Source organism: Oncorhynchus kisutch, linkage group LG27 (genome assembly GCF_002021735.2).
Source record: "Oncorhynchus kisutch isolate 150728-3 linkage group LG27, Okis_V2, whole genome shotgun sequence".
In the NCBI taxonomy this organism is placed as follows: domain Eukaryota; kingdom Metazoa; phylum Chordata; class Actinopteri; order Salmoniformes; family Salmonidae; genus Oncorhynchus; species Oncorhynchus kisutch.
This window is the reverse complement of record NC_034200.2, coordinates 10,925,873-10,944,724: the sequence shown is the minus strand read 5'-3', so window position 1 is coordinate 10,944,724 and position 18,852 is coordinate 10,925,873. Positions and strand designations below refer to the sequence as shown.

The 18,852-nt window shown below is 42.8% G+C and overlaps 1 protein-coding gene across 2 annotated transcripts in view; it reads left to right on the top strand.

The window, feature by feature from the left end:
• Positions 1-5,306, top strand: part of cdh24b (cadherin 24, type 2b) — a 137,516-nt gene extending 132,210 nt beyond the window's left edge. Inside the window, exon 14 of one of the 2 annotated variants that reach the window (XM_020462471.2) lies at positions 513-5,306. In XM_020462471.2, coding sequence (XP_020318060.2) covers positions 513-1,508 — 996 coding nt within the window. In that variant the 3' untranslated portion in view covers positions 1,509-5,306. Of the gene's footprint in view, positions 1-115 lie in introns of both variants that reach the window. The other variant, XM_031807197.1, reaches the window with a different exon arrangement.
• Positions 5,307-18,852: the final 13,546 nt, after the last annotated feature.

Genomic DNA, 18,852 nt, shown 5'->3' with positions numbered 1-18,852 from the left:
TGAATATGTATGTTTTTTTATTTGATATATTTTGATTTAAAGAAGCTTTCTGTCCTTTCCTTTTCTAACGTTTTGTCTCTTGATTTTCTCCTCCTTCTTCATCCTCCTCTCACAGTGCACTATTAGCTCTTTCTAGTGCTCAATTAACCTCTGCTGCTTCTCTTACCTTCTCAACTCTGTTTCTCTTTCACTCTGCATCTTGCGCGCTGTCTGTCTATTCTTCTTCCGTCTCTCTGCCTTTTGCTTTCTTCCTTCGCGGCATCTCCTCTCTCTCCCTCATCCTCCTTATCTCCCTGTTTCTTTCTTTTGGCCTTTTACTTACGCTCTGGCTATCTGCTTTAATTATTTCTCCAATTCATCTCTCCATTCGTTCCCTTACAATTCTCTCTCCTCTCAACCACAATATCACATCTTGTTATCCTTTATCTTCTACTTCCACTTAACAGCGCCGTTCCCTTGCCCTGCCCCTGTCCCTGACTGACCCTCCTCCTCCTCCTCAACGTCCCCTGCAGGTCCAGTCTGAGACCCTCCCCCGGGAGAGGGAGCACAGCCTGGTCCTGACCCGCTCTGGCTCCGTGGTTGGTCAGGGAGGTGCTTGGGTGTGTGACTCGGCCACCCTGCCCATGGCGGGCCGCAGAGCCTCCCGCGCAGGCCTCTCCCCCAAACGCTCCGGCTTAGCTGAAGGAGGTTGCTCTGGTGGTGGAGGTGGAGGCCCTGGGGTGAACGGCCCGGACAGCAAGTCTCAGCAGTCAGCCGCCCGCAACTACACCAGTGTCCTGCAGGGGGAGGCAGCGGGACAGAGGCAGGACTACCCTGGGAGCATGGGGAGGGGAGGGCTGGAGATTGGCAGCAACTTTGTGGTGGCCAGGCCGGACAGGGAGGGCGGAGGGATATCTCTGACTGGCACTTCTTGCGGGGGGATGTACCCAGAAGGGTTCATGGCTGACTGGCGGGACAGGGTGGGTATTGGGGCATACATTTTAGGAAGAAGGGATATGACCCCCCAGATGCTGCCCTTCCCAGGGCAGCCCAGGGGTGCATATGGGGGCATCATGGGGTACGGGGCAGGGTGGGTCCCAGGGATAGAGGCAGGGAGAGGGGGTCCAGTACCAGGTGGTCACTCCTTGGCCCTCAGGGTGGGTGAGTTCCTCCGCCTTCGTCTGGCTCAGGTCACCTTTGACCCCTCGCAGCCTCCCTATGATTCAGTGCAGGTGTACGGGCTGGAGGGCACAGGGTCACGTGCAGGCTCCCTCAGTTCGCTGGAGAGTGAGGGAGAGAAGGATGCAGAGAAGGAGGAGTGGGGAGGAGGACTGGAGGAGTGGGGTCCACAATTTCAGGAGCTAGCCAAGCTGTTCCGAGATAGGGAGAAAGAAAAACAAGAGGAGACGGAGAAGGATGGGGAGGGAGGGGTAGAGAACAACAAAAAAGAGGCTGAAAAAGAGGAGGGGCAGAAAGAGGAGCTGTCTGGAGATGAGGGGAAAGACAGAGAGGGAGAAGATAAAAAATGAGAGAGAATGAGGGAAGGGTGGAAGAATGATTAAAAGGCAAGCAGAGTTAGAATAATGGGAAGAGAAGTTAACGGAGAGAGAGATGAAGAGGGAGAATAATAAAAAGAGACAGATAAAAATGAGCCCAGGGAAGCAAGGGCAGGGGAGGGAGTGATTGATGTAATTTAAAGCAATAAGTGGTGAAAGGCTGATACGTGTGAGCACAGATACTGAGACAATGTGCATGATGTTTTTCCACTAAGCAGCAACAATTTGTTAAGTGGTCTGGACAAAGAGAAACAACTTTAACATCCGAGACAGGATTTTCATTCAGCTCTACATTTATAGAAATAGAAAGAGGAGACAGGGAGTGAGCGAATGTGTTTCTTTGTTTGCATGCGTGTGGGATGAGGGTGTGTATGTGAGAGAGAGAAATTGGAAACAAATTATTATTGAAAAAAAAAAATTGGGGGGGGGGTGCAAGCAAAACAATACATTCAACAAGGAAGTATGGAAAATTAGGGTACCACACGGAGGAGAAGGGGACATAAGATGACCAAGACAGAGGGATAGAGAAGAAAGACAAAGAAGGAGAGAGAGAGAGAGAGAGAGGGGAAGAGAGATGATTGTGCAGAAACTGTTGCATTCACACCGTCCGCAGAGGCAGAAAAGTGAATCATTCAACTCACGACTTCATTCCAAATAAAAAACGATGAATCATTTAAATCGCTGAAAAAGTCGTATCACTGGAAAATACACATTGTGAGAAGAAAAAAAGGGATATGATATTCCCAGGCTTAGCTGAGTGTTGTTGTGTTTACAAACACAGGCTAGAAAATTTTTTTGAAACATGTTTATTTTTTTTGTGAAGCTTGCATTCAATTGCCACACTCTATTGCACAGAAAAGCTACCATTCCCCCTGTCACAAGGGGATTTATGGCTGAATTAAGATGAAATTGTCCACCCTGTTACGGTCAACCCTGTTACGGTCAACCCTGTTACGGTCAAACGTGTTACTTTATTTGGAACTTAATAGGCACTTACTATATATGTTTTTCTTAATTAACCTCTTGAGATGGGAAAACATGTTTTTTATCAAGATGAAAAAAATTCTGTAATTAGGTGGAATCAAAGTTTATTATGACCAAGTTACACTTCTCAAAAGGCACCGAATTGATGGAACGACCCATAACACCCACACACACTAAAGACTAATTTGTGTTATCAGGCATTGAATGTATAATAAATCACGAAAGCAAAAGTATTAACAAGATGCATTGAATCTATGTATGAATCTAATAAATCTCTTCTAAATCGATTATTTTACTGTATGTAGGGAGGAGAGGAGAGACATGACAATTTTTTATGCAAAACCTCCATCTGCTCAATCAACATGTCTTGAGGACCAAGTCTGCATGATTTGAGAACAATCTCAACCAATCTCAACCGCCTATTCACACTCTGAAAACTCTTAACCGTCCAATCCGTAACTTCCATTTATCAGTGAAGAGTGTCAGAATGAAAACCAGCAGGCCCAGCGAACAGAAACAACTGGGCCCCGTAATGGTCAAAGGTTAGAGGTCAATTTAAGAATGAGCTGGGATTTCAGCTGGAATGCACTTTTATACTGTGTGGCGTTCAATACTAGACTATGAATAATGTCAGATCAAGTTTATTTTGAACATTTTTTTAAAGAAGATGTCTATGGACGATAAATACTGTTCTACTGTATGTGAATGCATTTGTAAATATCAGTGAATATCCTTGTTAAAAGAGAAGATAATTGTCACCCCCCCAAAAAAATTTAAGTGGAAAAACTGTCACGTTTGAACAGAGCACTGTTGGGACAACTTAGACCTGGCCTAGATTAATATTGACAACCAGATTGGACTTGATTTACCCGACCCTGAACTAAACTGGCACAATGTACTTTACATTAGGACAGACCAGAATATCGTGTGCCTAACACAACAGTCTTGTGGAAAAGCAAAGTATTCCAATAGGTCTTTAACCTGGCAAAAAGTGTCATGCGGAACATGAGCACTCGATTACTTGTGAGGTACTCTGCTTCACCAGCCATGTATCTGACAAGAACTAGAAGCCTGGCGTGCAAGGTTATGTGAGGTAGCTTTCTAAAGCCAGCATTTCGATGAATTCCGTTTCCGTTGAAAACCATTTAACTGGACCGTGAAAACTGCCCGATGCTGTATTCTATTCTCCAATGCAATTGTCACAACCCGCTCGCTGAATTGACTGGAGCTGTAATGGAACTGACCCCAAAGAATACATATAGTGTCCCCGAGGCAGCAAAAAGAGACTCCTGTCAGCTCAGACTTTATGTGCCATGCCCAAAAGTTGGGCACTGTTAACTTAACATTGGCTCAGATTGTGACAAACCCCTAGTGAAAAGAGAAAGTCGACACAATCACCATTAAGAGTCCACAATCACACTGTGTCCCTGTGTAAGGTCCTGTTGAAATACTTTTTAAAAACGCGCCCTTCATCTCTCACTGATTTGACAAGTCAAAGCGATGGAAGGGAACCCTTCCTTTCACCTATCAAATTGGGTTTAGATCCGTGATTATTACTTCGAGGATGGGCGGAAGCAGGGATGCGTTTTGAATGTATTCAAACCGGGCCAAAGACTTGACTGGAACCTGCCAGGACTACTGTAGTAGTGCACAATCTCTGGGAGGGAGACGGGATCGGGACCCTGGATAATGGTCTGACCAGGCTTGGTCAAACTCCAGCCCTGATATGGCTAGCCTCCTTAGTATTGTATAGTCTCGACACCATAGTGGAGGCTATAGACAAGGGTTATTCAATTCTTACCCTACGAGGTCCGGAACCGGCTGGTTTTCTGTTCTATCTGATAATTAATTGCCCAGGTCTACAGTAGTCCCTGATTAGAGGGGAACAATGAAAAACACAGTGGAACTGGCTTAGAGGTCCAGAGTTGAGTTTGAGGACTATAGAGGTTAGCCATACCAGGGCTAGTCAAGGCCTATTCACAGGGAATAACCACATGCACCTGTAAAACACCCTCACATACGCTGTGGAATATGTTATGTAGTTCACACCTATAACTATAGATAATGTAATATATGTGTGTGTCGTAATTATAAACTGATTGGTGCCTCATCTACTGTGACATAATGACTTATGTCCCCCGAAACATGGTTAGCCAGCGCCGATTGGCTCTTGGTGTTTTGCTTGTGCTGATTGGTCTAAATCAGAGTGATGCTCCAGTTGATTGATCTGTAGATGGCGAGGCCTTGGCTTGTAGTGCCGCCGTCACTTAACTACTTGATTGAACTGATTATGTCACCTCCGGAGGAAAGGAATCGAAACACCAAATTGGTCCAATCAAAGGCATGATTAGTTGAATCAGTCGCCTCCTGTCGCAGGGGCACTCCAGGACCGGGGGTTTCCTATTCCTGGTCAACCCCCCCCCCCCCTCACTTTAGTCAGAGAGGAAAGTGAGATTGTCAGGAGATTTATCAAACCATTTACCCACGCAATTAAATGCAAATGAAAATACACTATTTAATGACAGGTCCTGACATGCTTTACATGTAGTGTTTCAGGGGTGTGTGGTTGTATTCTGTGTGTGTTCTGGAGGGTAGAAGGTCATGAACTTTGAACGCCACCAGACGACCCCAAGTTCAGTCTCCCTTTGGGACTTCATCACTCCTGCACGATGTTGATCAAATTCCAAGATGGCGTGCTGAATAAAGTCAATGTATTTATTATGTTGTATTTTTCCTTTTATTTTTTGTAAATTTGAATAAAAAATCATATGTTTTAAAGAGATGTCACACTTGGCAGGTGGTCTTTTCTTATTGGCCTCTCCAATGAAACAATCGCACTAATCAATTGTGTGCTACCTTTGAATGTTGTGTGTGTGTGTGTGTACGCGTACACGTAGGTGTGTGGGTGGGTTACCCACGTAAAACAAATACTGCAGCTTGCTATAGAATACTATAGTACTTACTATAGAATTCGATATAATTATGTAGTAAACTGTATTATACTGTAGAATCTTATACTCCACACTAGTATCGCTTGATCATGTAGTGCTTAAAATAGACTCTGGCACACTGTACAATCTCTTGAGTATTGTGTAGTATACTGGAGAGTAATACACACTGTAGTAGTATCTCTCGATTGTGTCGTATACTATACACTGTCATTTATTTGATTTAACCTTTATTTTAATGGGAGACATATTGTAACGTATACGCTAGGAGTCAGGAAGCAGGTGCAGAAGGTGAGTTTAATAATGAGAATAAGCAGATAAACAAAACAGAGGAAGCGTACCGAACGTGAACAAAACCAACACTGCCTGAAGACTGAAGCTACAGGGATAAATAAAGGGGAAGTAATCAAGGTAATGATGAAGTCCAGTTGTGCATAACGATGGGGAGCAGGTGTGCGTTATCTGGGTTGCCAGGACCGGTGGTTAGTAGACTGGCGATGTCGAGCACCAGAGAGAGGGAACGGGAGTAGGTGTGACAGTATCCTACCCCCAGCACAGCTCCAGCCACAGGACGATGCCAGCCAGGAGGACGGCCCCAAGGGCGAGGATCGGGCCGGTTGCCGGATATGGAAATCCTGGATAATGTTGGGGTCCAGGATGTCGGCCGCCGGAACCCAACATCGCTCCTCTGAACCCAACATCGATGAGCCGGTTGCCGGAACCCAACATCGCTCCTCTACCCCTCCCAGTCCACCAGGTACTGAAGCCGACCCCCACGATGTCGGGAGTCCAGTAGAGACCTGATGGCATAGGCAGGGGACCCATCGATGTCCAGGGGAGGTGGAGGGGTGTAACGGGGGACGGCATCAGCAAGGGGGCCAGGAACCACCATCCTGAGAAGGGAAACATGAAAAGAGGGTGAGATCTGGTAGTTGGTGGGGAGTTGTAAATGTTTTTTTTGGTACCCTTCCATGACTGTAGTATGCTATAATATTTGTTGCGTATTATTCCATGTTTAATGCCCAGTTCACGATCAAACTCACTATCACAGTGGCAACCTGCCTCTCCAAAATGGCCGCCAAGTCACCTGACAAGTCACCTGACTTGTGTATCTGTAATGTTCTCCCTCATCAATACTCATGAACCATTCAGGATTATCCTTAAACATGGTATCGTCTATATTCATATAGAAGTGTTTAGAAACATATTATATTCTTATTTACAATAAAAGTGACTCCAAAATGACACAATACATTATTTACCATTCACTTCTATTGGGAACAAAATTATCATAAACACAACCAAAACAAACAGAAAATGCCTCCAACAAATTGATGTAGTCATTACATGCTATCTATATGGGATCAAATACTTTAATACACATATAAGTGATTTCCTACTAATACTTTTGCTCCACACTAGTATCGCTTGATCATGTAGTGCTTAAAATAGACTCTTGCACACTGTACTGTATCTCTTGAGTATTGTGTAGTATACTGGAGAGTAATACATGTGGCTACATGTGGCTAATACAGTGGCATTACATGTTAATCATGTAAAGCCACTGCAATCATGTCCTTTTGTTTTCAGTTTGTTTGGAGATGATTTTCTGGTTTGAGGTCCAGGTGGGTTATTGGCAGTGCCCTCCAATAGGTTGTCAGTTTTTAAGTAAAGTCATTTTGCAATTCTAAAATATGTATTGTTTATGTAAATGCAGTGGTTAACTGTTGATTTTCTACTATCAGATGTACATTATTGTTTGTTACTGTTTTTGGTCATCTTGTGAACTTGGACAGCTGAATCTCTGTGAAACCACTGTTGTATTTCAGAAAGCTACCTAATGGAAGTAACAGATCTGAGAAGTCATTTTGGTTTACACTTGTTACTGTGTTGTCTGTCAAACAAGCAAACCTGGGTCGTAGCGTTGCTCAGAACTGTTGACCCAACTCAATAGGTGGCCTGTCATGAACCTCTGTCTTATGTTCTGGTTGAGTGAGGTGTTACCCCTCATTAAAAAGTATTTGGCATAGTCATTTTTATCTGACCCTAGTCGGCAGGTGTTACTACAATATACTACAGTCATGTCCACAAAACACAACAGTAAATACTGCAGTATACTACAGTCATGTCCGTAAAAACACTACAGTGAATACTATAGTATGCAGCAGTCATGCCTGTAAAATCACTTCAGTGAATACTATAGCATACTATAGTCATGTCCGCAAAAAAAAGAAAAATTGTAGTGTTTCTGCAGACTACTGTAGAATTCACTGTAGGGTTTTTGTGGACTCAGCAAAAACACTACAGCAAATATTATTGTATTTTCTGTAATGGACATGGCTGAGTCAGCAAGGTAAAAAGTATTTGAAATCGTTTCAGAACAGAGTGTGTGTTCTGACTCCCAGATGTGGGAACACCTTGTGTGTTCTGATCCGCGCTACTCTAGACACGGGATCTAAGTGCAATAATGAAAATCAGAGAGTTTTGGACCAATCACACACTTTCATCTGCCGGGTGATTCATTGGGAGCCCAAGAGAAGGCAGAGAAATAGAGCAAACCTAACAGGGTGCACTGAACATAACGTTTAGAGAACCTACAGCACTCTAGCAGACTGATAGTGATTCATCTGTGTTGACAAACACAATGTGGAGATGTATTTTGAAAAGTAAAGACTAATAAAATGGATTTATTTCGTTTATTTCGTTTTTCCTGAATTATTTCTATGACAGATCTTGCTAAATTAGCTTGTTTCAATAAGTATATATGCCCCAAGTCAGGAGGAATAAAGTAAGGCCTTGATTCAATCAGATCAAGTGATAGCTGATGTTTTGGCAGTGTCAGAGGTGTAACTACAAGATGAGGTGTAAACACACACACACTACAAGATATGCAAGATGGTGCCGACAGACACGGTCGCCCTGTTTCTAGCTCCTAGACAACTTTGCTGTATTTATTTATTTAGCCACTGAACACGGCGATTGGCACGTGTTTTTCTGTTGCTCATTAGTAAAACAAGATTTCTGTCTTGGAGTTTTTTTTGTTGTTGACCAATTCCTCATTTTAATGATGTTTGGCCCCCATGAGAGACTGTAGACATGGAAGCCGATTTCTCTTCTTCAAAATCCCCATAATGAATCTAAGATAACTCAAGAAATCTGTCATTCATTTTGACGAGGATGTTTTAGTTGTGCAATTTTACATTAACTAAAGTGTGTGGTTCAATATTTCTCAAGTAAAAAAAAATGTGCGACGTGTTGTCTGATGTAAACAGTCAGAGCTACTGGGCAGGTCTGTCTCACTGTCTATGCTATTGGATAGAAAACAATCAACACAGCTGTTCACCCCATGTTAATGGACATTGTCAAATCAAAACCCCAAACTTAATTTACCTGGTTATTTCTTACATTATTTTCTAAGAATGTTTCTGGTATTATTACCTACTGCCGGAAATAACTTTTGGACATGAGATAAGAGGTCACTCACCAGAAATTCAATTTCCTGGACCTGGATCCTTTGTTTGGACTTCGAGGCAGCCCCAGTCACCGGGGGTACTACACCAAAACGTTGAAGTCGGAAAAGAAGGAAGAGAAGTGGGGTCCTAGTCAGACTCAGGTGGCGAGCAAACCATTCACTACTTCCTAGTCTATTACTCGCTAATGTTCAGTCCCTGGACAACAAAATAGATGAGCTCTGGGCGAGGATCTCCTTTCAGAGGGACATAAGGGACTGTAACAAACCATTTTTTAATGGAATCAGGGCTCTCTCTGGATATATTGTACACGTCCATACTGCCAGTGAGGCTCTCCATTCATCACATGGACAGGAAGAAAGAACTCTCCAGGAAAAACAGAGATGGAGAGGTATGTCTCATGATTAACAACTCATGGTGTGATTATGGTAACATACAGGAACTTAAGTCATTTTGTTCTCCTGACCTGGAATACCTCCCCATCAAATGCTTACCGAAATACCTCACCGAGATAATTTTCTTCAGTTATAGACGGGTCAGCTGACAACGTCACAAAAACAATGCACACGCTTCATTGAGGCAGAGGCCTGTGTATTGCTGTGATTCTGATTGGTCAGATAGCTAGCAACAATGAAAAGAAGGTGCTATGAGGGGAATCGTACGTGGCTAGTTTGTGCAATATTTTTTTTTGTGTGATACCATGTTGTTTTAAGGTGCTTTGACTGACACATCTATGCTAATATGGCTAAAATTCCCCAGCTAGCGCTAGCAAACCAGCAGTTGTAACTATGTATTTGAGAGACAACACAAGCTCATTGTGCAAATGTATTTATGTTTTCAATAAACATTGGTGGCAAAATATAGTTGACCCGTTGTCAACAATCTAAGCCAAACCCGTCTGTTTTGCCCCATAGTTGTGCACATGTCGGTTTTGTTGCTAAACAACCAACCTGTCTATTGTCATTGCCGTGTATATCCTGCCCCAAACCGACACCGCGATGACTCTCAAGGAACTACACTGGACTTTGTGCAAACTGGAAACTGCATATCCTGAGGCCACATTTATTGTAGCTGGGGACTGAGGAAATCTGAGGAAAACTCTCCTGAAATTCTATCAACACATCTCATGTGCTACACGCGGAGAGAACATTGTTACTCTCCCTTCCGGGACAGCTACAAGGCCCTCCCCACCCTTCCTTCAGCAAATCAGACAACGCCTCCATCCTGCTCCTCCCCGCCAATAAGCAGAAACTTAAGCACGAAGCAATTGTGGTCAGGACAATTCAACGTTGGTCTGACCAATTGGAATTTATGCTTCAAGACTGCTTTGATCATGCGGACTGGGAAATGTTCCAGGTTGCCTCAGGAAATAGTGTTGACGTGTACACTTGGCTCAGTGACTGGGTTCATCAGGAAGTGCATAGAGGATGTTGTTCCTACTGTGACAATTAGAACTTATCTGTAACTGTTACGTTTCCCCCAGTTTCTGTCTTGTTGTGGGTTTGCATGTGTGTGGGTGTATTTCAGGATGGCTTCCTGGATTCCAAGCAACTGATTCGTCGGCCCCATTGCAGATGGGAGGTCTGACAAAAAAACATGGATAGATGGCAGCATTCGTGTAAAACGTGAAAGCGCAAACCACCGCATTTAACCATGGCAAGGTGACTGGGAACATGGACGTGCACAAACAGACCAGCTATGACCTCCGTAAGGCAATCAAAGAGGCAAAACAACAGTACAGGGACATAGTGGAGTTGTAATTCAACGGCCAGGATGCCAGAAAATCCCGGATTATAAAGGGAAAGCCAACCACGCCGTGGACACTGACACCTCACTCCCAGTCAAGCTAAACACCTTCACCTGCTTCAAGGAAAACAGTATGGAGCAGCCAATGTGGGCCTCCGCCGCTCACTAGGACTGTGTGCTCCTGAACTCTGTGGCCGACATAAGACATTCAAGAGTGTCAACCCTCTCAAGGCTGCCGGCCCAGATCGCATCGCAAGCTGTGTCCTCAGAACATATGCAGATAAGCTGGCTGGAGTGTTTATTGACACATTCAATCTATCTCTATCCCAGTCAAGATTTCCGCCATTGTTCCTGTACCAAAGAAGGCAAAGGTATTTAAACTTAATTACTATCACCACGTAGCACTCACTTCTGTCATCATGAAGTGGTTTGAGAGGCTAGTTAAGGATCATATCACCTCCACATTACCCGATACCCTAGACCCACTACAATTTGCATGCTGCCCCAACAGGAATACCTATTAAAGAATGGTGTTCATCGACTACAGCTCAGCCTGCAACACCATAGTGCCCTCCAAGCTCATCACTAAGCTCAGGCCCCTCCCTGTGCAACTGGGTCCTAGACTTCCTGATGGGCCGACCACAGATGGGGAAGGTAGGCAACAACACCTCCGCCATGCTGATCCTCAACACGGGGCCCCACAGGGGTGCATGCCCAGCCCCCGCACATCTCCAACTCAACCCTCAAGTTTGCTAATGACACAACAGTGGTAGCCCTGATTACCAACAACGACAAGACAGCCTACAACTGTGGGCACCAACTGGTTGATTGCGATTGACTAGCTAATCTTCAGGGTATTCCTAGTCAATCATCAAACATTTCTGTAGAAAAGCCAACAAAGGCATAAAGGCTGGCATTCCTATTTTTTCTTTTTTTGTGTGTTGCGCTATTGGTGCACTTAATTCAGAAGCCCTGGGCAACGGGTAGGCAATGTCTCGCCCATTTTGAACCATTTCATTTGTCCGGGCCTACTGCGCTGGCCAATCGGATAGCTCAAATCCCCGTGCCTACAGCTTTCATGACCCCGGCCACAGCAAAGTTTGATACTAGCCTGCGTGAGATTTCAGAACTTTTAAAACCATGACCAGAGAGAGTCTGTCAAAGAATCCAGCAAAGAGCTGCTGTTTTTACGAGTGAGTTCATGTTTTTATTCAGCACTGTCAACACTGTTTTTAATTCAACATTGTTACAAAACATAAAATCTGCTTCTTCCTACTTCCACTCGTGCTGCAATGAATGAGAAGTCAAGTGTATCGATAGCCCTGCATTCTATCATTATTAGCAGCTTGTCGTGTCTATTTTAATATCAAGGAATATTTAACTTTCTCTTGTCATCAGAACACCATTCATTTGTGCATGAGGCAGATGCAGTGCGACTCAAGTTTTGCCTTCAGGTGGAAGATGGTGCTCCTTCTCTCTGGTCAGTCTCACCGGAGGAAAGGAAGGAGAGAGCTGGGATGTGAGAGGACCCTCTGCTGCTCTCTCCCTCTTCTGAGACTAATGTATGAAATAACTGGGAACCCGGAGCTCGGAAATCTCGGACGTCCGACTTCAATGTGGTCAAGACAACTGTGAACTTGAAAAATAGACGCGATGAGACTGAGAAAAAATAGTTTTGAACGGTCATCCAACTCAGAATTCCAAGCTCTGACTTTTCTACCTGATGATCAGTGCCGTCATGATTTGACCAAGTTCGGAAAGCACCATGACCATCAGATGCAGGTACAATCAGTCCAGTAACATTTAAAAACAATTTATTTGCGAATTATTTCGATATATGCTCTGCTGTGCTTTGCAAGTGCTACACCAACTCATTTATTGCAAAATATAATATGGTCTGAGAAGAACAATATTTGCAGACCAGGCATATAGCAAATACGCTGTGACAATGTATTAGACCTACTGCACAAACCTCATTACTACAGAACTGTTTTATTAGGTTCATGTTATATTTTTTGTAAGTCATGGCTTAAAAAATGTGAGAGGTAGAGCTCTGCTTGCTTTTTGACTGTGAAAATGATCTTGACTCAGAAACGTTTGGTGACCACTGGCCTACAGGGAGGAGGTAAGAACCTTGGTGGACTTGTGCCAGGAAAATAACCTCTCCCTCAATGAAACCAAAATGAAGGAGCTGATCATGGGCTACAAGAGACAGCAGAGAGTGCACCCCCCCCCCATCCACATTGACGAGGAGTGTGTCAAAAGCTTCAAGTTCCTCAAGGTGCACATCACTGATGACCTGAAATGGTCCGTTCACACCACAGTGTGGTGAGGAAGGCACAACAGCACCTATTCAACCTCGGGAGGCTGAAGAAATTGGGCTTGCCCCCCCCCCCCAAGCCATGGCATGTTCACCCCGCTACCATCTAGAAGGCAGAGACAGTATAGGTGCACCAAAGCTGGGACAGAGAGACTGATAAACAGCTTCCTTCTCCAGGCAATCAGACTGTTAAGCAGCCGTCTTCCGCCCAGTACCCTGCCCTTGACCTGAGAGTGCTGCTCTATGTAAATAGTCATTAAATGCTGTTCACTTGAATAATGTTTTATGTTCATTTTATATCTGAAATTCTTCAAAGTAGCCACTCTTTGCCTTGATGACAGCTTTGCACACTCTTGTCATTCTCTCATCCAGCTTCATCACTTGGAATACATTTCAATTAACAGGTGTCCCTTGTTAAAAGTTCATTTGTGAAATGTCTTTCCTTCTTAATGCATTTGAGCCAATCGGTTGTGCTGTGACAAGGTAGGGTTGAAATACAGAAGATGGCCCTTTTTGGTAAAAGACCATATCCATATAACGGTAAGAACATCTCAAATAAGCAAAGAGAAATGACAGTCCATCGTTACTTAAAGACATGAAGGTCAGTGAATATGGAAAATGTCTATAACTTTGAAAATGTCTTCAAGTGCAGTCGCAAAAACCATCAAGCGCTATGATGAAACTAGCTCTCATGAGGACCGCCACAGGAAAGGAAGACCCAGAGTTACCTCTGCTGCAGAGGATAAGATCATTAGAGTTACCAGCCTCAGAACAGCAATTCACTGCACCTCAGATTGCAGCCAAAATAAATGCTTCATAGAGTTCAATTAACAGACACATCTCAACATCAACTGTTCTGAGGAGACCGCATGAATCAGGCCTTCACGGTCAAATTGCTGCAAAGAAACCACCACTAAAGGACACCAATAAGAAGGAGAGACATGCTTGGGCCAAGAAACACGAGAAATGGACAGTAGACTAGTGGAAATCTGTTCTTTGGTTTGATGAGTTCAAATTTGAGATTTTTGGTTGCAATCGCCGTGTCTTTGTGAGACGCAGAGCAGTTGAACGGATGATCACCGCATGTGTGGTTCCCACCATGAAGCATGGAGGAGGAGGTGTGATGGTGTGGGGGTGCTTGCTGGTGACACTGTCTGTGATTGATTTAGAATTTAAGGCACACTTAACCAGCATGGCTACCAGAGCATTCTTCAGCGATACGCCATCCCATCTGGTTTATGCTTAGTGGGACTATCATTTGTTTTTCAACAGGACAATGACCCAAAACACACTTCCAGGCTGTGTAAGGACTATTCGACCAAGAAGGAGAGTGATGGAGTGCTACATCAGATGACCTGGCCTCCACAATCACCTGACCTCAACCCAATTGAGATGGTTTGGGATGAGTTGGACCGCAGAGTGAAGGAAAAGCAGCCAACAGTGCTCAGCATATGTGGGAACTCCTTCAAGACTGTTGGAAAAGCATTCCTCATGAAGCTGGTTGAGCGAATGCCAAGAGTGTGCAAAGCTTTCATCAAGGCTATCAAGTGGCTACTTTGAAGAATCTAAAATCTAAAATATATTTTGATTGGTTTAATACTTTTTTGGTTATTACATGATTCCATCTGTTATTTCATAGTTTTACTGTCTTCACTAGTATTCTACAATGTAGAAAGTAGTAGAAATCAAGAAAAACCCTTGAATAAGTAGGGGTGTCCAAACTTTTGACTGGTACTGTATATATATTTCCAAACAATATATGTGGGATTGGAAGTGATGCAGACAATTACAAGCTACAATATATCTGAAATATTAAAGCTGATCTACTCCCTAAAAATATATATAATACTAATAAGAATTAAAAAATAAGAGCTCTCCACAAGGTTTACCAAAACATTCCAGGGCCAGGTTACAAGTTAATCAACTTTCAAAGCAGAATTACTTTCCCATTGCTCCTCAACTGTAGTGTATGATATACAATAGTTCTCAGTCTACTTTTATCCAATGTAAAAACACAATTTCAAATGTTGCTATATAAGTCTGAATCGAGCCGGTTGGTCACCTTTATTATCAATAAAAAACAGAAATACCTTATTTACATAAGTAATCAGAACCTTTGCTATGAGACTCAAAATTGATCTCCGGTGCATCCTGTTTCCATTGATCATACTTGAGATGTTTATACAACTTGATTGGAGTCCAGCCGTGGTACATTTAATTGATTGGACATGATTTGGAAATGCACACACCTGTCTATATAAGGTCCCACAGATGACAGTGCATGTCAAAGCAAAAACCAAGCCATGAGGTTAAAGATATTATCCGTAGAGCTCAGAGACAGGATTGTGTCGTGGCACAGATCTGGGGAAGTGTACCAAAACATTTCTGCAGCATTGAAGGTCCCCAAGAACACATTGGCCTCCATCATTCATAAATGAAAGAAGTTTGGAACCACCAAGACTCTTCCTAGAGCTGGCTTCCCGGCCAAACTGAGCAATCGGGGGAGAAGGGAGGGGAGGTGACCAAGACCCGATGGTCACTCTGAAAGAGCTTGAGAGTACCTCTGTGGAGATGGGAGAACCTTCCAGAAGGACAACCATCTCTGCAGCACTCCACCAATCAGGCCTTTATGGTTGTCGTGTCTTTGCTATGCCGGATTAAGTTATATGACTTGCTATTTTATAAAATAATTTCTCTGTAATTAATATTACCTGATTAAACTAATCATGTAAATGTAATTAACCAGAAAGTCGCGAGGCACCACATAAGAATGTTTATAGAGCTGCTGTCTTCCGAATAAACTCTTAAAGACCTGTTAATCTTTTATATCAATAGCAGTCAATTATTAATCATCACCTCATTCAGTCTCATCTGAACGTCGTAAAATTCTTGGTTATCTTCACGAACCCTGGCTAACAAGTTGAAACAGCAATACAACATTTGGTTTAATTATTTATTTACTAAATAATCACACAGAATTACATCTACACAGGATGGAATCATTCATTGATGACTAATTATGTCATACAGGAAAACGTCCCTGGCGGACAGAACCGATATGACGGCTGGTTACACAAAGAAAGAGGGTTGGGTTTGAATGATAGCTCAGGAAGACTGAGGAACAAAAGGATTGGGTCTCTATCGGACCTATGCTATGGGTCTTTATCGGACCTAAACTATGCTATCGTAAATACAGAATCTTATGCATTCTAAATAACCGCCCATTTGGAAAAGGAAAATGCAAGAAATATTTACTCTGAGCTGCGCTTCGAGCGATTAGTCGTAGATGGAAGGCTGGGTTGCCCAGCAGAGATCTCTCTTGTCCTTTGAAGAATATGTCTTGTGGTAGAACGAATACGATGTAGTACCATTGTCGTGTGGTAGAACGGATCTCTTGTAGTACCCTGTCTTTCTGAAGAGATTGTCTGTCCTTTCCAAACCCACGTTTACAGCTGCTGCTGCTAACTCGATGTCTAAGATGTATCACTTCTTTAGTGAATAAGAGTTCAAAGTTCATACCAAGTTGCCATACTATAAGCTCATGCTATATTCTATATTGCTATATTCTGGCTGGTACAGTCGAAATTCATCCTTCCAGCGTGTCGATCATCACCTCCTCACGTCAGGAACACAATGTTACTTTCGTTAGGTTGTAGTCGTTCAACTATTGCAGTGGTGGAGAGAAGGGTGTGTTTCATAGTTCACAACCAATGTCTGTTCACTTGGGTGGAAACACTTATGGAAACAATTCTCTCGTTTAGAAGCTAAAATTACATTTAATCTTTTCACAAATAGTTTCATATTTAAACATTTAAATTGCACAACAATTCCATGGGAATCTGATAACTAGGATGTGTAGACTTTTCAAGATACAGTTTATGTCATCCTATCATCAGTAATAATGTCTCAGACGACTACTGATCTGACATCATATTCTTTAAGTACCAACGAATATTTTCAACTGGTTGGAATACCAAAATATGGTTCCGTTCCCAACCTTTTGATGTTACCAGACTCTCTCTATGTTAACAAAGGGCTTTCCAAGAGTCAAATACTCTGTCGAGTTGAGAGAGAAAAGGGGAAAGGTATTTATGGGGTCATAAACCTCACCAACAGGGCAACGTCATGACATGGTAGAGTGGCCAGACAGAAGTCACTCCTAAGTAAAAGGCACAACAGCCCGCTTTGAGTTTGCCAAAAGGCACATAAAGGACTGTCAGACCATGAGAAACAAGATTCTCTGGTCTGATGAAACCAAGATTGAACTTTTGGCCTGAATGCCAAGCGTAATATCTGGAGGAAACCTGGTACCATCTCTACGGTGAAGCATGGTGGTGGTGATGTTTTTTAGCGGCAACGACTGTGAGACTCGTTCTGATGGAGGGAAAGATGAACGGCGCAAAGTACAGAGAGATCCTAGATGACAACCTGCTCCAGAGCCGGGGCAGAAGCTTCACCTTCCAAAGGGACAGCAACCCTAAGCACACAGCCAAGACAACACAGGAGTATTGACTGTCCTTAAGTGTCCCAGCCAAAGCCCGGACTTGAATCTCTGGAGAGACCTGAAAACAGCTGTGCAGTGACACTCCCCATCCAACCTGACCGAGCTTGAGAGGATCTGCAGAGAAGAATGAGAGAAACTCCCCAAATACAGGTGCGTCATACCCAAAAAGACTCAAGTCTGTAATCACTGCCAAAGATGCTTCAACAAAGTACTGAGTAAAGGGTTTGAATACTTCTGTAAATGTGATATTTAAGTTTTTTAATTGTAATAAATGTGCAAACATTTCTAAACCTGTTTTTGCTTTTTCATTATGGGGTATTGTGTGTTGATTGATGAGGGGGAAAAACAATTTAATCAATATTAGATTGAGGCTGAAACGTAACAAAATGTGGAAAAAGTCAAGGTGTCTGAATACTTTCGGAATGCACTGTATGCAGAGGATACAGTGAGATGTATACGGAAACATGACATTGCATTGTATTGTGCACTATTGAAGTCACAATTTGTTTCATGGTTTCCCAATATCAACCTATAACACAGGATATTTTGGACGTTTTTGCATGAGAGACTGAGGAATATAATTAGCATTTAAAAAATGATATTTATGACATCACTATTGCATCATGACGTCATCTCTTGACAAATGTAGTAACAAACAACTGCTTTCCTTGGAAAATTGTTGGCAACACTGCATAGGGTTGCTCACAAACTGCGAATTCCTGCTTTAAGAAACAACGCTCTTCTGTGGGAATTTCAGTACTTCACAGCATAATGTTTTTCCTACAGGTTTCCTCATGGTTCTATTTAAAGTAATTTTCTCAAGTTGTTACAAGAACATTAAAGGAAACTTTCCATAAAAAAAATACAAAACTTTAGTAACATTCAGAGAATGTTCTATGATTGTTATTTAAAAACATATACATTCCGTTCTCAACATCAACAAAACTCTATCCTCTATCTTGTTAAGTGTGTTCAGGTCAGTGGCGGTCAGTGCCGTTGAAAACGAGGGAGGATGATCTTTTTTTTATGAGCATGGCCTTATTTCTATTACAGTATATTGGATGACCGTCATTCATATTCCATTCACCCAACAGTGATAGGTTTATGTTACATGATACTCTAAATTTCCCTAAACCCAAGATGAGGTTGCTACAACCTAAGGGCACACAGGCCGAGATAAATGTTTGATGTGACAGACAGTGACACATGGACAGACAATGACACATTCAATAGTGCCTTACACTTTCTTGCCTGCATCTAGCTGATCTAGTGTGTAATCATTAGTCCAACAGTTGCAAACAAGAGTTTCTATTGGACAAATTCAGGTATGTTTAATCAGGTATGT